Source organism: Dendrobates tinctorius, unplaced genomic scaffold (genome assembly GCF_039654945.1).
Source record: "Dendrobates tinctorius isolate UK_male_01 unplaced genomic scaffold, ASM3965494v1 ptg000035l, whole genome shotgun sequence".
NCBI lineage: Eukaryota > Metazoa > Chordata > Amphibia > Anura > Dendrobatidae > Dendrobates > Dendrobates tinctorius.
In genome coordinates, this window is record NW_027361703.1 from 15127961 (window position 1) to 15145544 (window position 17584).

General features: G+C 43.2%; 1 protein-coding gene across 5 annotated transcripts in view; it reads right to left on the minus strand.

Moving 5' to 3' along the window:
• The window catches only part of IMMP2L (inner mitochondrial membrane peptidase subunit 2), a 1728396-nt gene that overhangs the window by 1679355 nt on the left and 31457 nt on the right, over positions 1-17584 (minus strand). For 4 of the 5 annotated variants that reach the window (XM_073573288.1, XM_073573292.1, XM_073573291.1 and 1 more), the window contains exon 3: positions 3319-3422. In XM_073573288.1, coding sequence (XP_073429389.1) covers positions 3319-3422 — 104 coding nt within the window. Of the gene's footprint in view, positions 1-142; positions 229-3318; positions 3423-17584 lie in introns of those variants that run through there. The other variant, XM_073573289.1, reaches the window with a different exon arrangement.

Sequence of the window (17584 nt, forward strand, 5' to 3'; positions counted from 1 at the left end):
ATATATATATACACATACACACACATAGAAATGTTTAATACATTAATAATATTAATATGAGCAATAATTCATATCAATTACCCTTTCCGACGTAACTTTAATTTTTACTGTGTTTCTTGAATGCATAAAGGAGAAGAGTACCATTGCAGCAGCATGAATCTTGTGACCTATTCCAGGTGGGTGAGTATCTCCTCCATCACAAGCTAAGTGTAATGTAACCTTGTAAGGCTAAAGACAGAAGAGTAATGAGAACCCCTGTGGATCATCCAGTATGTAGAATGCTAGTTACACTGAGATTCTGACAGCAGGATGTGAGATCCACCAGATATGTGGACAGCAGAAGTCAATTAATCATGTACTAATACATTAATGGTAATGCTACTGTGCGATAAAATCACAATATTCTCTCCTTAGCTGTTGGCTGACTACGAGGTCTGTCTGTGTACAATTTCAAAGGATATGATCCAAGTGAGAATCATGGCCATTCATGAAAAACTGCATTAGTACAAAAGGTTAAAATGCGATAAGTAGAGGTGAGGTCAAGAAACTGTGGCAAACCTCCTTACAGCACAAATAACTATGTGCATCTTTTACACACAGGCTTCTGCTTTCATATGGACTTTTATTGACTAACATTTCCAATGTAATTAGGTCTCATTATTATTTGTGAAACAGTGCCATCTTTTGGCTCTGACCCTAGACCACAAATAGCAGAAAGTCTTATAGCTTCTACAGTTAAATTAGCAAAAAAAGGAGCAAAGTCTAACAGCAGGCATAAAATCAGTGCATTCCACAAGTACAAGTATTCTGGCAGCAACTTTTAGAGAAAACAGGAACATTTTGCCAAGCATTCCTGTGTATGGGAAGTCAAGGAAGGAAACTCACAGCTGGCAGCTATCTAATATGTATAGGGACATATGTACATCACGGGAAAACAGTGAGTTTCTCTGCCTAAATCACAACAAAATAATGCATCGTGTCCAGGTTTGGGATGAAAGTTTGCAGTCATTGCACACTGTCAGATTAAATAGAACCCAATTAAAGGGATGTATTAAATATTTACTTTTATTATAATCTCTTTAAAAAATTGGAGAGCTACGGTATGTTTCATAAAGTGCACAGGTATCACTAAAGCTGACTAAAATCAACACATAGCCTCCCCAACAAATTTCGTCTATATAGCCCTAGCCCCCTGAGGAAGCCTATACAGGTGAAACTTTTTTAGGAGGCTATGTGTTGATTTTAGCCAGCTTTAGTGATATTTGTGCAACTTATGAAAAAAAAAAGTATACAAATGATGACGTATTAATCCATGGGCTGCAGCCATGGTATAGGTAGGATAGTATATATCTCGTAGTGTAAATAAATAATGTCATAACTTTGTTGCCGGATGTCACGGGACCAGGGGCTCCTTTTCTGTCCTTAACGCTTGGGGCACCCTAGATCGCCTGGTTTTCCATATTACTTCTGATAGTGAAGATGCCCTGGGGCCATGTACTTTACCTTAGCTCCTGAATCCGCCCTCAGTTTGTACCCTTCCCCCACCTAGGGAAGAGGGGAGTAGTAGTACACCAACAAGACTAGCAAGGTAATACGGACAGGGGTAACACAAAATACCAAACATACTCACATATATAACAAAGGTATGCATCGGGGAGTGGAGGACGGTGTTAAACCAAAGTAGGACAAGAAAGGGAATCATCACACGCTCAAAACCTAGCAACAGTCACAGGTAAACCCACCAAACGCCTTCTCCTATAATAACCAATAACAACCTGAAGCATAAGCTAACTCTGATAATGAGTGCTAGCCAGGATCCAATTTGTATAGGTGATGGGAGTGGATAACGGTGCACAGCTGAGAGCCTAAATGCTCCATGAGCTCTCAGAGTAGATTAACCCCTGCACTGCCAAAAGCAATCTACACAATTTAATAAAAAAGTGAAGTGCTTATAATCAGTGCAGGAGTACGAGAAATCAGACACTGCTGTCTTCTGGCGCCTCTCTGTCACGGTAAACCTGTGACAGATAATTAGCAAAGTGGATAGGACTCTAAAAACGTATGAGTCAAGTTTTAGAAGAAAAACACAGGTTCACTATTGTAATTTTAAAAACCCTTCAATTGGGTCTATTTATCCTTCCGGTAATTTGGTAGTTGGAATTTTCATCCCAAAAGGGGTGTGTACATCTATAAGTTTATTTGCACACTATCAGGACTCTTCGGTGCTGGCAGCAAGAGTGAGAGGTCACGTGACCACAAGTATGACTACATTCAAACCAGACATGCATTGCCTTGCCCTTGCTCATCATTACAAGTAAATTAAGCGAGGTCTAGCAAGTGAACGTAAGTATCCAATTGTAGCGTCTGTGTCCCTGCGCGATTCCCATCCTCCTCTCAGCCCGCACTTCCTCCTGCTGCAGAGGTCTCCTGGTGTCTGCCCACATCGGGTAGATCATCGGGCACTTAAAATGATAGTGCGCACTGTCCTAAAGTGTCCCAAACCAATGGCTGGGAGACACTTATTACTTAAGGCACCTTCACCTGTTGGGAGGTGCTTGAGCAACATGTTCTGTCAGTTTGTGTGAACGCTTGCTAGTTGTCAGGTCCCCAGTTTTTGTGTACCAGCATGTACCTGCCAGTACGGGCCTGCACCCGCTATGCCTTCCTGTATACCAGCCACGCCTAAAAGCATCCTCTGGGTCTTCCTGTACACGTTCCATGCCTTCCTGTACATCAGGAGAGCCTGCCTGTACCTGCCGTGCCCACTCAATTCCTGCTTGTACCGGCTTCCTACCCTTTTGGGGGTCTGCTGCTGTGTGTCCGAGGTGTGTGCTGGACTGGCACCTGGTGTCCATGTGGAGCCAGGTTTAACCACATCTTCAGGGGATCTAGCGAAGAGTCAGATCTACGCCTAGTCACGCCCCGGCAGGCACTCTGTTGATGGCACGTACGTTACAGCAATTCTCTGCCAGCATTGGAGAATCCTTACAGCATGCTGTGACCAGACTATGAGGATTCAAAAGTGTGAGTGACTGCAGACTTTCACCCCAAAACTGGACACACCCTTTAAAGAAAGCTTGTTGCCTTTCGCAATTTTTTTCTTCCTGTTCATTTACAGAATGTCAAAGTAACAAATTCAGTAACATATTCAAATAATTTTAGTAACGAAAATACAAATTAAACATTTCACTTTTTTCATGCAAGACATAACCTGAGTAAAAGTAATTAGGGACATGTCATCAGCATATTCATATTCAAGATATCTCACAGATCAGACAGTAAACAAAGATCTCAAGCAAACTGAAAATGTCCACTTACGCTAGAGAGACAATGTCCCCTCGCTGAACTTCATAACGCCGCATGCTCCATCGGTTTAAGAGCACTACATCTGATTCATATCTCCCACCTGGATTCAAAGAAGGCTAAAAATGAAAGAAGACAGCTTTATGTAGAAAATATTTCCCTCATGTCTTTTCCTCCTCTTCCAATCTATTGTACGCATAAAAGATGGAAGAACAAGTATATGTTGTTGAGAAGAAGCATCACTAAGCGTCAAAGTGTAAGAAGTACATTGGTCTCTGTATAAAGTATGCGGCAGGGACTATAAAACTTGAAAAGATAAATGCAGTCATTTGACTCAAACTAAGTCAAAGCAAGGGGGAAAGGGTGAACTCTTGGATAAATATTTTATCTAACATATAAGACTATAAAAAAAAATGATAAATATTTGTCAACATTCTTTCCTCCAGGGAAAATAAATTAAACATATAATAAATAAATAATCTTTATTTTTATATAGCGCTAACATATTCCGCAGCGCTTTACATTTTGCACACATCATCATCACTGTCCCCGATGGGGCTCACAATCTAAATTCCCTATTAGTATGTCTTTAGAATGTGGGAGGAAACCGGAGTGCCCGGAGGAAACCCACGCAAACACGGGGAGAACATACAAACTCCTTGCAGATGTTGTCCTTGGTGGGATTTGAAACCAGGACCCCAGCGCTGCAAGGCTGCAGCGCTAACCACTGAGCCACCGTGCCGCCCTAACATATATTATTCTATTTTAACTGCTCAATCTGTCCGCTATTAATCATACACAATACTATGATATTGTTAGGGCTGGCGGAATGCACCAAATTATAAAATAATAGTAGGTGTGTTCGCAGCCCGGGGTCCACCATGCAGAGGTGGTACACTGCTGCTAAGTAATGGCGGAAGAATTAAGCGGTGTAAAACCAGTCACACGTGGGTTCCGTCACCCAATGTCAACAGGGCAAACTCTGTTACTGCACAGAGCCGCACCACCGCTGAAAGAAGATGCCGGAGCCTGTTAACTCACAGAGCTCGGCCAAAAGGGCGCACAGTGTACGGCCACAGAACTCTACCCCAAGGACACGGGGTTAGAGTCCTTCTAGGCCCACTGAACGCGCGGCATCGCTGCCGCGAGCACCGCTATAGACGCTGGCTATGGAGCACGTGTACTGAGGCGTGCCGAGTCCCTGGTGAGGCCAGATGTCTGACTCAACCTCAGACCTACCTACGCCTAAGCCTGGGCGCTAGCAGGCTAGGCTGCACAACACATGCATACCAAGGGTAGGCGTTTCTTAATGAGTCATTCACCAGAGACATTCATACGTGCATACATCACTCACTCCACATAGTCTGTAAATACAGTCTATACTAGCGCATGGGTGAGAGGCCATGCAGACCTTTTATAGCCACGGGTGTCCGGTACCTTCCTGGCTTCTCGGATGGGCCAATCCGAACACGAGCAGGATGTGAGCACGTGACCCTCGATCTCCAATGGGAGATCACTCCACGGGCATGCTCAGTGGCCCGACAAGAGGACTTAGTCCCTGGAGAATCTCGCTGCTGAGCAGCATGCATTGTCATAGCTGTGCCATAGGTGGCAGCAGCAAGCAAACCCACGTAGTTGGCCTGAGCAGACCGCCAGGACCGACAAATCTGCTGAGCAGGCTCCACTGCGGCCGAAGAAGAATGGGAGACCACTGGGTGCAAGGCTCTGGATTCCTGCTGTGCAGTGGCAGGAACCCGACACCTAACAGATATAAGTTTTTAGCCAATATTGAAAAAAGTTGGACATGATGATCTGTTCTATATAACTTGAGATTTATTTTTACACAGTGTGTCATATAAGAACCAGATTGTGGAGCTACAACAGTTGGATACCCTTCTAGAATCTACTGGATATTTTTCCTCAGTGTCAATCCCATTATTTCATTAATTGCAATGAAAGGCAAATTAAATATGCAAATTGCCGCTTCAGAGAGGAAGAGGACTAGAACTTAATAGCATCATCTGTTGGAAGCAACGATCCTAAAAGTCACTAGCGACCCTTTAACGAGCCTTGCAATATGACTTAGGCTGGAGTCACACTACCGTATAACACGGCAGCGTGCTATGCGATAAACCATCGCATAGCACTTGGCCAAGGGTTATTCTATGCGGCACCTCAGATCTGTGATTTTCTTATACCAACTGGGCATGAGAGAACAATTGCAACATACTGCGATTGACAGTGAGGCGAGGCTCACTCGCACCCATAAAAGTCTATGGGTGCGAGTGAAAAATTGCACTGCACTCTAATATCATCCGAGTGACGTACACTATAGGCTGCCGCTGGCAGCAGAGGAGATGGAGAAATTACTTTCTCCATTACCTCCACAGCTGTGCTCCGATGCTATCATGTGAGAGGATCGGAGCACAGTAGCATGTCACTCGCAGCACAGCAGGAGCTGTCACTAGCATATCGCATCGGACGCCATATGCTAGTGTGACTCCAGCATTAGGATGAAAACCAAATCAGAATATCAATTTTGCAGACACTGTGTTATGGAGTACTGCAGAGGATGGACTCCAGGACTAAAGCCTCAAAATGTTTCCATTCCTGTGAGTTAGGACATGTTCATACTTACGGGGTTTTTTTAGGGATTTTTGGAGCAGAAATTCTTCAAATCTTTCTCAAAAAATGCAAACTCCTCAAAAACTTGGAGTTTCTACTCAGTTTTTGCTGCTTTTTGCTGCAAAAACACTCAGCATGTACATTTTTTCTTGAGGCTGTGTGCCCACGTTGCGTTTTTTATGCGTTTCTGCGGCGATTTTAAACGCGCTATTCTGCATTCCATGCAATCCTAATTGATTCCGCACATGCGGAATCGCTTAGCGGTAAAAAATGCAACATGTTCATTAATTTTGCGGAATTGCATGCGATTCCGCATACCTTCAATTGTATTGCCAAAACCGCATGGGAAAACGCTTGTGAAAACGCTTAAAAAAGCGCGTCAAAAACCACATGCATTTTCCCGGGAAGAGGGTGTACGTTTCCGCTCAGGAATATTCTGCTTCAAAAATGCTACATGGGCACATAGCCTGAAGGTTCTTTCGTGTAACTTTTAACAATTTGTTTTTACCCTTTCTCAGATGGTTTTGGCTGCTGGCAATTCTTTTTTTATGTATTCCAACAGTTTATGTACCACCTTTTTAACTATTGTTTTATGGTTCTTGTTTTTTTCCTTCCATTGAATAACGAAGAAACTGCAAGCATGTTTTAAAACAATAGTTCCCAAACTCCAGTCCTCACGGCCCCAACAGATCATGTGTTCAGGATTTCCTTAGTAGAAGAATCAATAAGGTATCAGGAATTCTCTCACCTGTGCAATCCTATGAAAATCCTGAAAACATAATTTTTGGGTGGCCGTGAGGACTGAAGTTTGGAAAACACTGTTTTAAAGCAAAAACAACGGAAAACACTCTAAAAGACTTCACAGCATCTTTTGAGCTTAGCAATTGATTTTCGTTGTACAGAGCATCATCTAAGTGGAAAACACCAGAAGAATGGTCATGTCACTCCTTTTAACCACTTGACAGTTTTAGAACACAGAAATGGTTAAAAGACGTTTAACAGCCTGAATATGTGCAACGTAAGTCATTGTTACATAGAAATGCATATATTCATTCTTTTCAGCATTTTTCAGGCGGTTTAAAGAAAATGTAAACATAACCATTGTGAGGGAAAATGTGTGTGATTTAGCCTAGCCATTGTGGGACCAAGGTTACCACATCACTTCTAAATGAGCTTCACAGGTCTTTAACCCATTTCTGATATCTGACGTAATGATACGTCCATGTGAATTGTGCCTGTCTGACAGATCATTACACCATGTTTAGTGCGACACTGTGACTTAAGTCGCGGTGATCACATTAAAATTCTGGTGCCATTTTACCTGGGGGATGCAGGAGTCCTCCCACACCCACGATTGCTGTGATTGGCTGTTCAATTCTGAACAGCCAATCACAGTGTTTCTCATTGTTTCAGCCAATCAGGTTGCCTGAAACACTGAGGTGCCAGCCTAGGATCGAGCACCGATTCTAAGCTGGTGCCTGGCAACGTCAGGCATGGCCTGAAAGGATCTGATTGGCGCGATCACCAATCACATCGATCACGCCAATCACAGGGCACAGCCGCGGTATCACCACGCTGTGCCCTGCCAGTGACCTGCCGCTGACCTGAAGAAGTCTGTGACACAACAATCCCCTTTTTCAAAGAAGAGAGAAGAAAGAAAACAAGACAGAAGAAAGAAGAGAGACAACAACTGTAAGTGTTTTGATCCCTGATCCATGCCCGATCTCTCTAGGATTGGAGTTGTGAGCTCAGATCCTAGGCATGGCCAGGAGCCGCTGATTGGCACGATCTTCGATTACATCGATCGCGCCAATCCAATCACAGGGCACAGCCGCGGTGTGATCGTACTGTGCCCTGCCGGTGACCTGCTGGTGACCTGAAGAAGTCTGTGAAACCACAATCCCCTTTTTCAAAAACCAGAGAAGAAAGAAGACAAGACAGAAGAAAGAAGAGAGACAGCAACTGTAAGTGTTTTGATCCCTCTACATCCACGCCAATCTCCCCATCCCCCCTTCCCTTTCCCCCTCTTTTTACCCCCTCCACCCCCCATTGCGCCTCCTCCATGGGCACATTTAGCAGCAGCCAAGCGTTGATTAGTAACGCAGTTCACTCATCAGAGCTCGTGTCTGCTGTTTTCCAATTTTCTTCCTCACTCCCCCTTTTTCCACCCCCGTGCGCACATCCAGCAGCCGCCGAGCTTTGATTAGTGACGCAGTTCACTAATCAGAGCTCATACCTGCTGTTTTACACTCCATGCACTACTAATTTACTTACCAGTTTTCAAAATGAGGTCACTTGTGGGTTTTTTATTTTCTGTTTAGGCACATCAGGGGTTCTGCAAACGGAACATGACGCCCGCAGACCATTCCATCAAAGTCTGCATTCCACAGCATCACTGCTTCCCTTCCGAGCCCCAGCGTGTGCCCAAACAGTAGTTTTCTCCCACATATGGGGTAATAGTGTACTCAGGACAAATTAGACAACAACTTTTGAGGTCCAATTTCTCCTGTTATCCTTGGGAAAATTAAAAATTGGAGACTAAAAGATCATTTTTGTGGGAAAAAAATAGGATTTTTATTTCACAGCCGGGCATTATAAATTTTAATCAAACACTAGGGGGTTCAAAGTGCTCATCACACATCTAGATAAGATCCTTGGGGGGGTTTAGATTCCAAAATGGGGTCACTCGGGGGGGTTTCCACTGTTTAGGCACATCAGGGGCTCTCCTAACTCGATATGAGGTCCAATCTCAATTCCAGCCAATTTTGGTTTAAAAAAGTCAAATGGCACTCCTTCCCTTCCGAGCTCTGCCATGCGCCCAAACGGGCGGACACAGGGACCCCTTGGTTGCCATCTGCTGGCTGCTATTTTATTCAGGTAATTAGATTGTTCATATGATTATGTACTTCTGACTGTTGCCTGGACTTATTTTCAATCAGCCTGCCACTTGCTAATTTATTATGGGTACTCTATTGTAAATATCAGGTTCATTATGATTGAGTGCGATATATACTACTGTTATGCAACTTTAAGTATCCATCAGTGCAGTATTGGCTACATGGGCCTTGCGTCCCTATCTGCTGTTTTTATCATTTCTGTGGCTGTAAAGCATGCTATGTTTGTACCTTGCCTTTCACTTTAATAAAGAAATTTTATATAGGACTGTTAGTTGTATTTTGGATTCATCCTCCCCCTGTGCTTTGTATAATATTACAACTGGTCGACTATAGGCCCTGGATATATATGTGGGTGATATGCTGTTTATACTTATTTTTAGTGATTATATTAGATTCCCCCACATGTCATATATACCGAGTTGTACTACCCTCGCTATTCATGCGCCCAAACAGTGGTTCCCCTCCACATATGGGGTATCAGCGTACTCAGGACAAATTGGACAACAACTTTTGGGATCCAATTTCTAGTGTTTCCCTTAGGAAAATAAAAAATTGGGGACTAAAAGATCATGTTTGTGGAAAAAATAAGATTTTTTATTTTTACGGCTCTACGTTATAAACTTCTGTAAAGCACTTGGGGGTTCAAAGTGCTCACCAAACATCTAGATAAGTTCCTTTGGGGGTCTAGTTTCCAAAATGGGGTCGCTTGTGGGGTTTTTTCACTGTTTAGGCACATTACGGGCTCTCCAAACACAAAATGGTGTCCGATCTCAATTCCAGTCAATTTTGGTTTGAAAAAGTCAAACGGCACTCCTTCCCTTCCGAGTGCCCAAACAGTGGTTTTCCCCCGACATATGGGGTATCGGCGTCCTCAGGAGAAATTGCACAACTTTATCTGTCGATATTCTCCTTTAACCCTTGTGAAAATTAAAAAAATTGTTGCTAAAAGATCATTTATATGACTAAAAAGTTAAATGTTCATTTTTTCCTTCCACATTGCTTCTGCTACTGTGAAACACTTGAAGGGTTAATTAACTTTTTGAATGTGGTTTTGATCAGCTTGTGGGGTGCAATTTTTATAATGGTGTCACTTGTGAATATTTTCTATCATATAGACCCCTCAAAGTGACTTCAAATGTGATGTGGTCCCTAAAAAAAATGGTTTTGTAAATTTTGTTGTAAAAATGAGAAATCAGTGGTCAACTTTTAACCCTTATAACTTACTAACAAAAAAAGTTTGTTTCCAAAATTGTGCTGCTGTAAAGTAGACATGTGGGAAATATTATTTATTAACTATTTTGTGTGACATATTTGTTTTAAGGGCATAAAAATTCCAAATTTTCGCCAATTACGTGTTTAACACAAATAAACGCAACTAATATCAAAGAAATTTTACTACCAACATGAAGTACAATATGTCATGAAAAAACATTCTCAGAATCACCAAGATCCGTTGAAGCATTCCCGAGTTGTTAGTTACCTTAAAAAGGGACAAGTGGTCAGAAATGTAAAAATTGGACCAGTCATTAAAAGTACAAACCTCCCTCGGGGGTAACGGGGTTGAAGGACTATGAGCAACTTTTTTTTTGCATTTTCTTGCATATATGCATACATTATTGCTAAAATACCTTTCTTTGTTATAAGATTTCTTCAAAGAGTAACTCATTTTTCTTCCATTTTAATCCTGGAAGAGGGAATCTGTAGGCAGTTTTTTGCTGCTTAATCTGAAAGCAGCACTATGTAGGGGCATAGACCCTAAATTCCTGTGGTGTCGCTTACTGGGATGTCTCGTGCAGTTTTGATTAAATCATTGTTTTATCAGCATCAGCTGAATACAGGTTCATAGTGAAGCCACTGTGAGAAGGATAGAGAGTGGGGAGCAGGACTCTCCTCATGAATACACCAGCCTAATAAGCATTAGCCTGTAATTACCAATAACTTGAAGGAGTTGTCCATTACTTGGACAACCCCTTATTGATCTACGGTAAATGTTTGGTCCCAATAAAATAAAATAAAAAACTGTGCTTACCTCCCGTGCTGGCATTGTTCCAGCGGTGTTGAAATTCTCTCCCCGGGGCTCTCGTGCGGTTGTTGTGATATGTGACCCCAATGCACAATCAGTGCTGGGGTCACTGTCGCGCCTTCAGACAAACTGATCATGAAGAAGGAGTCTGGGCTGCAGCTGATCTTGGACGTCCACTTCATGTTCAATTTGACAGAAGGTGGCGGCAGTGATGCCAGCGCTGATTAGGCGTCGGGGTCTCTTGTCACAGCAACAGTGCAGGACCATCAGGGAGAGCGAGTGGCGACACTGTGGGAACAACTGCAGCATGGGAGGGGAGTATAAGCTTTTTTATTTTATCAGGGCCAAGCGTAGGGTATAAGAAGAAGCAGTCCAAGTAGTGGGGTTGTGAAGCTTCTGCACTGCAGATTTACAATTTATACTTCCCAGATCATAATAGTTAAATAGCTTCAAACAAATCAAGGAAACATTGATGTACTTACTACATAAATAACACTTCAGTGTAACAGTTGATGCTATTTTGCTTATTATGTGTAAAAAAAAAAAGCTTGGTGTCTTGTTAATAACATCTTGTTAGCTGACATCTCAAGGGATAGCATGCACATTGAGACTGACACTAAAAAGTGACATTTGGAAAATAAGGTTTCCTTCTATTGCAGCATAAAAATAAATACAGTTATACTGTTCCTTTGCTTCCTGCTGATTTGCGAATGACACGGACTTGCAATGAAACATACACTCAAAAAGATTCTTCATAGCACCGCCAAAACAATCAAGTCAGCACAAGCCATAAGAGGCAATATGTTTTCTGTGCATATGCCATGTTTTAAGATTTTCTGCAAAATCATTAGTGGACACTAATAAAGTGAGTGTCTTCCAGAACTACAGAAGTCCTGGAACAAGATGTAGCTACATACTTAAAAACGTCCTGTTCTTTATGACAGAACTTTTAATTTCAAGCACAGCAAGAAGCTCAGTAATGAGAGCACAACACCGCTGGCAGTCTAAGAGGTTTATTAGAAATCAAACTTTCTGGGATCACACAGAGCGAGCTTGAAGTTAAGACTATTGAGTGCCCCATGGTCGTACACTGCATATCAATAAAAGGCAACATGCTGGGTGTACTCCTCTCTCTCACCCTCCCAACCACCATCTTTCAAGTGTTCCACATAAATCACTCCAATATACAAGAGCGCGTGTTTGGAGTAATCTGCTGGGTCTGCTTTTTCTAGCTAGCATAAAATTAATCGGTTTCACATGTAAGGACTCTCAGATCTCTACCAATTAACCTTTTTTTAATTCTTTTCCCTAGTTTCGCTGATATGAAGAAAATCTCCAGAAATACATGAATTTCTACAAACCTTAAAGTAAAACTAGCTGAAAGTTACAAGCAGAGAGGTGCTCATGGCAAAATATGTGTCATGTCATTAACAAAAAAGAATTGTAAAGGCAAAAGAAACCTCTAAAAGATGAATTCTCTACTGTGCCAGCTGTTGACACAATTATGCACCAGCACAACAGTTATATACAGTGGGGAAAAAAGGTATATAGTCAAACACCAAATGTGCAAGTTCTCCCACTTAAAAAGATGAGAGAGGCCTGTAATTGACATCATAGGTGGACCACAACTATGAAAGTCAAAATGAGAAAACAAATCCAGAAAATAACCTTGTCTGATTTGGCAAGATATATTTTGCAAATTATGGTGGAAAATAAGTGTTTGGTCACCTAAAAACATGCAAAATTTCTGGCTCTCACAGACCTGTAACTTCTTCTTTAAGAGGCTCCTCTGTCCGCCACTCATTACCTGTAGTAATGGCACTTGTTTGAATTTGTTATCAGTATAAAAGACACCTGTCCACAATTTCAAACAGTCACGCGCCAAACTCCACTATAGTGAAGACCAAAGAGCTGTCGAAGGACACCAGAAACAAAATTGTAGCTCTGCACCAGGCTGGGAAGACTGAATCTGTAATAGGCAAGCAGCATGTTGTGATGAAATGAACTGTGGGAGCAATAATAAGAAAATGGAAGACATACAAGACCACTCATAATCTCCCTTTATCTGGGGCTCCACGCAAGATCTCACCCCGTGGTGTCAAAATGATCACAAGAACGGTGAGCAAAAATTACAGAACCACACAGGAGGACCTAGTGAATGACCTGCATAGAGCTGGGACCACCGTAACAAAGGCTACCATCAGTAAAACACTTCGCCACCAGGGACTCAGATCCTGCAGTGCCAGACGTGTCCCCCTGCTTAAGCCAGCACATGTCCAGGCCCGTCTGAAGTTTGCTAGAGAGCAATTGGATTATCCAGAAGAGTATTGGAAGAATGTCATATGGGCTGATGAAACCAAAGTAGAACTGTTTGGCAGAGACAGAATGCTGAGTTACATTCAAAGAACACCATACCCACTTTGAAGCATGGGGGTAGCAACATCATGCTTAGGGACTGTTTCTCTGTAAAGGGACCAGGACAACTTATCCGTGTACATGAAAAAATGAATGGGGCCTTGTATCAGCAAGGACTTTGAAGATGAAACGTGGATGAGTCTTTCAGCATGATAATGATCCCAAGTACACCACCAGGGCAACAAAGGAGTGGCTTTGTAAGAAGCATATGAAGGTCCTGGAGTGACCTAGCCAGGCTCCAGATCTCAACCCCATAGAAAACCTTTGGAGGGATTTGAAAGTCCATGTTGCCCAGCGACAGGCCCAAAACATCACTGCTCTAGAGGAGATCAGCATGTAGAAATGGGCCAACATACCACCAACAGTGTGTGCCAACCTTGTGAAGACTTACAGAAAATGTTTGACCTCTGTCATTGCCAACAAAGGATATATAACAAAATATTGATATGAACTTTTGATAATGACCAAATATTTATTTTCCACGATAATTTGCAAAATAAATCTTGCCAAATCAGACAAAGTGATTTTCTGTATTTGTTTTCTCATTTTGACTCTCATAGTTGTGGTCTACCTATGATGTCAATTACAGGTCTCTCACATCTTTTTAAATGGGAGAACTTACACAATTGGTAGCTGACTAAATACTTTTTTCCCCCTGTATGTATTGTAAGGAAGCAAGAGCTAAGGTCTTAGATGGCATGTTTGTGTTACTGATATGGTTTTACTTTGACTGAATTTTGGTTCTGGGATTTAGGATAGACCAAAAGAATCTGGGTGGGAAAGGTTGCTCGCATACTCCAGTCCGGGTCTTACTGGCCTAATAAAATGCACCTGGTCTAGATCAGGTAGTAGTAGTGTACTAAGGCTGGAGAAAGACAAAGCTGATGAATACTCTGTGCTATAGCCTGAGAGGTTACTGTGATACCAAGTTGGTGAGACCGTGTGATTTATCATGCCTTACCCAGAGAAAAGGGACTGCTTTTATTTATTCACATGTGTAAAAGAAAGGAACTGGTTAGGTTTATTCACATGTGCTAAAGAAAGCGGTTTTCCATTTGGAGCTGTAAAGATTATGAAGGACTATAAATTATATTTTGTTTAGCTATAAAAACCCTGTGCATATACACGCAGCTACCAGAGAGCTGAATCCACCACAATACAAAATAAATATATATATGCAAACATACATGCTTTAATGGAGTTATCTAATCTGCTGCAGCAGATGTTGTGAAATAATAATATAAGAAATCTCTCGCACATTTTTAACGTAGACGTTCCCAAGGCTCATCCTATGTAGACTTGTAGCTGGTAAATGACCATTGCAGCCAATTGATGTCAGCAGTGAGGCATTATTAGGCCACATTCACATGTAGATTATTTGGTGAATTTTTTACCTCAGCATTTGTAAGCCAAAGCCACGAGAGGAACAATCAGAGGAAAAGTATACTAAAAACACATCACCACTTCTGTACTTATCACCCCCCTCCTGGTTTTGGCTTACAAATACTGAGAGGGGGCTCATGGCTTTATGGTTCATGGAGATCACAGTAGCAACCTGAACAGAAATATTTGTTTTTTGATTCCTCGACTGAAAAAGTGTGGGTTTATGTAAAACCTGCTCTAAGCTAATTGCTCTGAGATCCACAAGTAGATTTTCCCATGATGGTGGGGCTAGGGCAGGTCATAAAGGGCATCTATCAAAAGGATCAACCCTGCTAAGCTATCAATATGGGCATGTAGGTCATGGAAGGTTGAATGAAATCATACCTTGATACAGCGTCGTACTGTAACACCTTGGGCGCACCAGACAAAATCATTCTTGGGGCCCAGTATGTAGCTACAGTACATAGAAACAAATACAAGACCACCAATTGTGCGCTAAAACACGCTAATATCAGAGTATAATATAAGATAGTACATGTCTTAATGCTATAGCAGGTGTTGGGGTAGCCTCCCTGATAGAATATAATGTAGCCCCCACATAAAATATAGTGTAGCCCCCATATAGTATAATACAGCCCCCCTCATAGAATATAATGTAGACCCCATATAGAATATAATGAAGCCCTAATACAGTACAATGCAGCCCCCTCATAGAATATAATGAAGCCCCCATATAGAATATAATGCAACCCCCCATAGTGTATAATGCAGTCCTAAAGTATTATGACCACCATAAGACGCACTTAGGCTTTAGAGGAGGAAAATAGAAAAAAAATTCAAGTAAAAAACGCGGTATATTCTGTACCTGGTATGCATGGCCCCCTCATCCCTATCCAGGTATGCATGCCCCCCCTTATCACCATCCAGCTATGCATGGCTCCCATCTCTATCCTTGTATACATTATCCCCTCATTCCCCATGGTGGCATGCATGGTTCCCTCATCCCTATCCTGATATAAATGCCCCCCTCATCCCTATCCTGGTATGCATGCCCCCCTCTCATCCTGGTATGCATGGCCCCCACCAACAAAACATTAAAAAAAAAAAAAAAACATTCTAATTACTTTCCCTGCGCTCCCTTGCAGCATCCTGTTCTGATGCCAGCAGCTGATTTCAGCTTGTAAGCAGCACATAACTGTAATGGAAAACAACACAGCTGCATTAGCTTGTGGTTGCATGATGTTACAGACCTGGCAGTGTATTATTTTTAGTTCGGTTTATCAGGGGTTAATCTTACTGGGGGCTTAGCAACAACTTAACCCCTTTCCTACATTGGACGTAATATTCTGTCCATGTGACCTGGGCCCTAAGTACCAAGGACGGTGTTAGGGCTAGCGGAACGCACCAAATTATAAAATAATAGTAGGTGCGTTCGCAGCCCGGGGTCCACCGTGCAGAGGTGGTACACTGCTGCTAAGTAATGGCGGAAGAATTAAGCGGTGTAAAACCAGTCACACGTGGGTTACGTCACCCAATGTGAACAGGGCGAACTCTGTTACTGCACAGAGCCGCACCACCGCTGAAAGTAGATGCCGGAGCCTGTTAACTCACAGAGCTCGGCCAAAAGGGCGCACAGTGTACGGCCACAGAACTCTACCCCAAGGACACAGGGTTAGAGTCCATCTAGGCCCATTGAACGCGCGGCATCGCTGCCGCAAGCACCGCTATAGACGCTGGCTATGGAGCACGTGCACTGAGGCGTGCCGAGTCCCTGGTGAGGCCAGATGCCTGACTCAACCTCAGACCTACCTATGCCTAAGCCTGGGCGCTAGCAGGCTAGGCTGCACAACACATGCATACCAAGGGTAGGGGTTTCTTAATGAGTCATTCACCAGAGACATTCATACGTGCATACATCACTCACTCCACATAGTCTGTAAATACAGTCTATACTAGCGCATGGGCGAGCGGCCATGCGAACCTTTTATAGCCACGGGCGTCCGGGACCTTCCTGGCTTCTCGGATGGGCCAATCCGAACACGAGCAGGACCTGAGCACGTGACCCTCGATCTCCAATGGGAGATCACTCCACGGGCATGCTCAGTGGCCCGACATGAGGACTTAGTACCTGGAGAATCTCGCTGCTGAGCAGCATGCATTGTCATAGCTGTGCCAGAGGTAGCAAGCAAACCTATGGAGTTGGCCTGGGCAGAGCGCTGGGACCGACGAATCTGCTGAACAGACTCCACTGCGGCCGAAGAAGAATGGGAGACCGCTGGGTGCAAGGCTCTGGATTCCTGCTGTGCAGTGGCAGGAACCCGACACCTAACAGACGGAATATTACGTCACACGCGATCAGCAGCACACACGGGGGAGCGCAGCTGATCGCGGCCGGGTGTCAGCTGGTTATCACAGCTGACACCCGGCACTATGTGTCAGGGGCGGTCACGGACCTCCCCCAGCACATTAATCCCTGGCACACTGCGATCAAACATGATCGCAGTGTAAAGGGGGCATAGGAGAGAAGTGCGCAGGGAGGGGGCTCCCTCCGTGCTTCCCTGCGAGCCCCAGAGCGACGCAATGTGCTGCATCGCTCCGAGAGTCCTCCTCTCTGCATCCCTGGATACAATATGGCCAAGGGGGCCTTCGGGGTCCTGTAGGGAGACATCTTCCTCACTGCCTGCTGAGAGCAGACAGGAGGAAGCCTGCAGCAGCGCCTGTCAGATCGCCGATCTGACACAACACTGTTCTAAGTGTCAGATCGGCGATCAGACAAAAGACAGTGATGTCCCCCCCCGGGACAATATAATAAGTAAAAAAAAAAAACGTGTAAAAATGATTTTTAAAAAAATGTAAAAAAAAATATTCCCTAATAAAAAAAATGTTTTCTAAATAAAAAAAAACAATAAAAGTACACATATTTAGTATTGCCGCATCT